The sequence below is a fragment of the Mesoplodon densirostris genome, chromosome 12 (genome assembly GCF_025265405.1).
Source record: "Mesoplodon densirostris isolate mMesDen1 chromosome 12, mMesDen1 primary haplotype, whole genome shotgun sequence".
Taxonomy (NCBI): Eukaryota; Metazoa; Chordata; class Mammalia; order Artiodactyla; family Ziphiidae; genus Mesoplodon; species Mesoplodon densirostris.
In genome coordinates this window covers 32,226,552-32,232,551 of record NC_082672.1, presented here as the reverse complement: position 1 = coordinate 32,232,551, position 6,000 = coordinate 32,226,552, and the positions used below count along the sequence as shown (strand labels likewise).

General features: G+C 43.4%; 1 protein-coding gene across 4 annotated transcripts in view; it reads left to right on the top strand.

Annotated features, from left to right (window-relative positions):
• Positions 1-244: 244 nt before the first annotated feature.
• Positions 245-6,000, top strand: part of AKAP7 (A-kinase anchoring protein 7) — a 131,542-nt gene continuing 125,786 nt past the window's right edge. For 3 of the 4 annotated variants that reach the window (XM_060114807.1, XM_060114806.1, XM_060114805.1), the window contains exon 1: positions 445-509. In XM_060114807.1, coding sequence (XP_059970790.1) covers positions 491-509 — 19 coding nt within the window. In that variant the 5' untranslated portion in view covers positions 445-490. Of the gene's footprint in view, positions 510-6,000 lie in introns of all 4 variants that reach the window. The other variant, XM_060114804.1, reaches the window with a different exon arrangement.

Here is a 6,000-nt window from a genome sequence, read left to right as displayed (position 1 = left end):
TAAACACATGGATCCTCAAGATCGGGGAACGCTTTCAGCCCAGGCCCAACCTCACCCCTCCAAACTTGGTGGATGGTAAAGGCCGTGCCACTGGAGATTTCTGAGTGCCGCCAAAGGCTGCAGGGGGCCCCGGCCGGGAGCGGGGGCGGAGCGTCGCAGCGCAGAGAGGAGGCCCCCGCCCTCCCCGCGCCGGGCCCGCGTCGCTGGCCGGAATCCGGTACCGCAGCCGCAGCGGGTCGGCCCCTTCCGCTCGTTCCCGGCTCCCGGCATGGGCATGCAGCTTCTGCGGGGACTACGGCTCTGGGGGCTCGGCGCCTCCGCAGGCCTGGCCCCCTCAGCCCGAGTCCCCGCCGCCCTCCCCGGCTACCGCCCCCAGCCCCGCCTTCGCGCCCCGCGGCCCCGCCCCGGCCTCCGCCTCCGCACCCCCCTCCCAGCTGGGCTCCAGGCCGCAGCCGCCTGCAGAGACCTGCAGCCAGCCAACGCCAGCACTATGGAGCGCACCGGAGCCGGTGAGCCCGGGCAGCCGAGCGGGCCGGGTGGGGTGACCGGAGCCCGGGGGCGTGGGCCCCGCTCGGCTCGGCCTCGGGGAGGGCCCGGCCTCGCCCCCCCTTGCGCCCCTAGTGCTTGGAGCGCGACCCCACGCCTGCTCAGCTCGGGGGCTCTTCTCCCCGCTCAGCGCGGGAATCCTGTAGCCGCGAGGAGCCCAGTGCAACCGGGTTGTGATCAGTGCTGCTTGTAAGCAAGCGTTTTCGTTAGTGCACGCACTGCTGGTGCGACTGGAGGCCGGGGGTGTGAACCCACGCTAAGTTTCACTTTTCTTTCCCGAAGATCTTATGACCTTTTAGAAACTTGATTCCTTCACACACCCTCCGACGGTGTTATTGTGTGGTCGGCAAACCTAGAAAAAGCTCAGTTTTTATGCTTTATCACAAACAATCAAAGACCTGAACCACTACACTTGGGGTTTCCTTCTAGGATTTTATTCTAGGTGTGGAAATGACCTCTTTAAACTGGCGCCAGATCTGCAGTAGGGCCCAGAATTGATTTCCAGTTTAGGTCGGCATTTGCTGTGGACTGAACTTTGTGGGTAGAGCGGGTTAGGGGTTGGACTTTTGGTGAAAGGGACCAACAAGCCAATTAGAGAAAAGGTGCTCTTCTGTGAGGTTTTTTATAATATAAACGCATAAAAAGATATAAAAAGCATGAAAATGTTAAAATGTTAGGCAATAGCCATTAACTAGTGTAACTATGTTTACAGTTGTTGAGGGAATGAAATGATGAAGACCTTGTAGGTGGATGCTGAGGGCGGGAGTTTTTGAGATGCATTTTTAAAGGGGGGCCTGTAGGGGATTGTCAGTGTCAAAGAGAAAGGATTCACACCCCAGCTCCTTTAGTGTCTGACCTTGCAACTGAAGATGCTGACGGCGTACTTTTAAGATGTTTGTGGAGTTTACTGTCTTCTTACATTCCTTTTCAGATATTATTAACTTTAGTCCATTACTCTCTAGTAATTTGGGTTATACTTTAGTTTCTTTTTTAATGATGTGGAAACCAAAGCATGGAGGTCAGGTGACTTGTTGACCGCTCTCAACATTTCTCCAGCTGTAAGATGTTTCTATTTTTAGTAGCCAGGTCAGGACTGACATGGATGATGGGATTGACCCTTTCTACTGGTTCTTGGGGAATATACCTACTATATACCTAGTAGAGTGAATAAAAGAGAATCTTCCTCAGTAAAGTTGTACTTGGTTATCCAAATAGGAAACTTACATTTTGTGTGACAAAGGACAGACTATCCTTTTTCTCTTCTATTGGTATGTCTTTGATGAAGGCATTTGCTGAAGTGCACCTATATTTGAATATTAGTGTATACTTCGTGTATGGTTTTATAATATATTTTAAATGTGTGCATTGTTTTCTTATAAAAGTAATATTAATTCTGTTTAAAACATTTGAATAGCAGAAATATATTGAGTGCAGGTATGTCAGCCTTTTCATATATAATTGTAAACATAGTGCAAGTGCATAAGTAGTCTTATATCTGCTTTTCAGAAGGTCAGTACAGGTATCCCCTGCTTTTCAAAAGTTCACATTATGTCACTTTGCTTTTACATTTACGAAAGACCTGCATTAGCACCTGTTTTCACTAATCAAAAGAAATCCTAAAAGGATTTTTCAACCAAAGATAATTGCTTCTTCACTTGACATCATTTTGGCTTACAAAAGTTTTTGTAGGAAGGCTCTTGCTTTCAGATAGCAGGGAATCCTGTATTTGTTATGAACTTTTTTCAGCTGTTGTAGTCTTCCTAGCCATTATTCTTAGTTGTCATTATAGTGAGTATCCTTTGTTTAACCATTTCCCTATTATTAGGCATTTAAGTTGTTAAACTTTTTCTTTTTTGTTTAAACAGAGCTGAGGTGAATCTATTTTAGCAAGTATGATAGACTCCCAAATATGTATCTGGTATCTGTTGGGGTAAGAAGAAAATTTTCATGGCTCCTGATTGCTTTCTGAAAGGATTGCCCCAGTTTATAGTGCTATAAACTGCATATGTGAACTTTCCAGAAGTGCATGTTGCTGGAAAGGGTGGGTTTTGGCCGTTGAGTAACTGGATTCAAATTCTAGCCCCAAGACCTACTAGCTGTAACCTGAGGCAGATTACTTAATCGGCTAGGGTGTAAAATGAGTATAATAAGAGTACTCCCTGATAGCATGGTTAAATGAGTTACTGACTGTAAAGTGCTTCCAGCTGTGCCTGGCATAGAAACGTGCTCAAATGTTAGCTGTTGTTGTTACTAGTAGTAGTTAACCAGTTTCACCTGTCTTTTAGTATTAATGCACTTAGCTGTGTTACTATTATTTGGATTTGTATAAAAGATAGAATTTTATTTTAACTATAGTTAGACCAGATTTTAAGTACTTAAAATGGTGAATTTACAGTTTAAATGCTTTATTTAAAGGTTGGTTATTTTAAGGCAGTTTTCCCAAAGCAAAATATTTGCACTTCTGTAAAAGAAAGTGTAGTTTTTTATTTATTTATTTTATTTTATTTTTTTAAATTTTTTAATTTTTTTGCAGTACGCGGGCCTCTCACTGTTGTGGCCTCCCCCGCTGCGGAGCACAGGCTCTGGACGCGCAGGCTCAGCAGCCATGGCTCACGGGCCCAGCCGCTCCGCGGCACGTGGGATCTTCCCAGACCGGGGCACGAACCCGTGTCCCCTGCCTCGGCAGGCAGACTCTCAACCACTAGCGCCACCAGGGAAGCCCAGAAAGTGTAGTTTTGATGGCTGTGTTTAATTCAGGTCTGCCAGCCTTTGCCCAAACACTAGAGCTTAGAGAACTGGAGGAAGGCTTCCAGATATGATCCCTGCTGAGAAACATTGTTCTATAGAATGGCCAGCAGTTCTTTCAAGAGTTACTTGAAAGTGGTATTCCCTTTTTTCTGAGTTAATAATTCATATCTACAAAAAGGTTTTCAACTACTCTGTAATTTAATAGAACAAAGTTTGTATTTCAAGTTCTAGACGCTTGTTGATTTTGACATACCATTGCACTCAAGAGTTTATTTATTTTAAAATTTAAAAAATCTTTTAAAAAACATTTTATTGGCATATAGTTGATTTACAATGTTGTGTTAGTTTCAGGTGTGCAGCAAAATGATTCAGTTATACATATACATATATTCATTCTTTTTCAGATTCTTCACCCTTATAGGTTATTACAGAATATTGAGTAGAGTTCCTTGTGCTATACAGTAGGTCCTTGTTGGTTATCTATTTTATATATAGTAGTCTGTGTATGTTAATCCCAAGCTTCAAGAGTTTACATGTACTTTATTTAACAAGATGGGGAATGATGCTGAGCAAGTCATGTTATACTTCAATTTTTATTTTTATGTCAAATAGAATATCATTTACCCTGTGAAAATGAATCTGTGATGTGCTAAGGATGCCATTAAGCACCAGGAGTTATTTTTAGGAGCACTGAGATAGCTGTGTGGCCATGGAGCTTGAGTAATTTATTAACCACTCCCAAATGGGTACTTACCTTTGTTGTTCAGTACAAGTGTATTGAGCACCTCCTGTGAGTTGGACACTGTGCTAGGCATTGAGGAATCAAAGGAGGATAAGACATAGCACTTAAGGAACTTAGAGTAGGGTGACCATACAGACAGATAGGGGTGTAATTTGAAAAGTTCCCCCTTTCACTTTTCAAAGGAGCCCTGGTTTGGGCCATAAATTATCTGGTCACTTTAGCTTAGAGTCTAATGGAGAAGACATGTAAGTGGACATCTATAACATGATGTATTCATGCTGTGATTGTACGTGGAAGGAGATTGGATTACCTCACTCAGCCCTGAGCTGGTCATCAGGAACGTTTTCCCTGCCAGTAGACGATTAATCAGAGTTTTTACTTTTAAGTTGATTGTTCTCAACTGTTAACATAATTTCTTAGTCTGGCATAGAATCAAGGTATGGAATAAGTGAAAGGGGAGCAGTGGTTTTCAAACTTCATTGCACGTTAGAGTCACCCTGCGAGGCTTTATAAAAGTACAAGAGGCTGGCCTCATTTCCAGAGATTCTGATTTAGGTGGCCTGGGGTGAGACCCAGATGTTGATCATTTAAAAAAAGCTCTTTAGGTGATTCTAATGTACGACCAAGCTTTAGAATTTGTCAACTAGGACAACCTTGTCATCTAATAGATGAGATAACTACTAGGGCCTAGAGAATTCACACGACTTGCCCAGGATCACAAGTGAGTGGCAGGTCTAATACTAGAATATCTGTCTCCTGATTTTTTAAAAAAATATTTATTGGGCTTCCCTGGTGGCGCAGTGGTTGAGAGTCCGCCTGCCGATGCAGGGGACACGGGTTCGTGCCCCGGTCCGGGAAGATCCCACATGCCTCGGAGCGGCTGGGCCAGTGAGCCATGGCCGCTGAGCCTGTGCTCCCGGAGCCTGTGCTCCACAACGGGAGAGGCCACAACAGTGAGAGGCCCGCGTACCGCAAAAAAAAAAAAAAAAAAAAAAAAATTATTTATTTGGCTGTGCTGGGTCTTAGTTGCGGCACGGGAGATCTTCGTTGCCGCGTGCGGGATCTTTAGTTGAGGCATCTGGGATCTTTAGTTGCAGCACGTGGGATCTTCAGTTGTGGCATACGGGATCTAGCTCCCTGACCAGGGATTGAACCTGGGCCCCCTGCATTGGGAGCACAGAACCTTAACCAGTAGACCACCAGGGAAGTCCCTGTCTCCTGATTTCTAGTCCCCAACCCTTTCTTTTATAGTAGCCAGCTTGCCTTGCATGTTACCCAAACACCACTATTATCACCATTGTCACTGCTCGATTGTCCTTTTGGTATAGCCAGAGAGATCCACATAGCACTTGTTCTCTAATTGTTGTTGATTAATTGGTTAAGATAAAGTAAACATTAAATTGTTTCAACATTTTTCATTTAAAAAAATGACTAAATTTAATTCATCATGTTATTTAATTCTTCATCTTGCCTTCAGAATGTGAGCATAGAATTCAGCCTTCCTTCCCCATTCCACATATTGCCAAGAATCCAGTATATTTCCAAGTGGCACTTTGGAGCTAGTATTGAGATGTCACTGTTAAATGGGCCAATTTAATATCACTAATTTCTCCCCTCCCCAGCTTTATTGAGGTACAATTGGCAAATAAGACTGTATATATTTAAAGTGTACAGCGTGATGATTTGATATAAGTACACATTGTGAGATGATTGGCACAGTCAAGTTAATTAGCACATCCACATTTCACTTTTTTCTTTTTGGTGAAAATGCTTAAGATCTACTCTCTTAGCAAATTTCAAGTATACAGTACAGTATTGTTAACTCTAGTCACTATGCTGTACATTAGATCCTTAGAATTTATTACTAAGTTCTTAGATTAAAATAGAAAAACAAAAGTTGGGTTTATTTCATTTTGTCCAGATTTTCATTCAGCTTTGTGCACTTGTAACTGCACAAATACTCT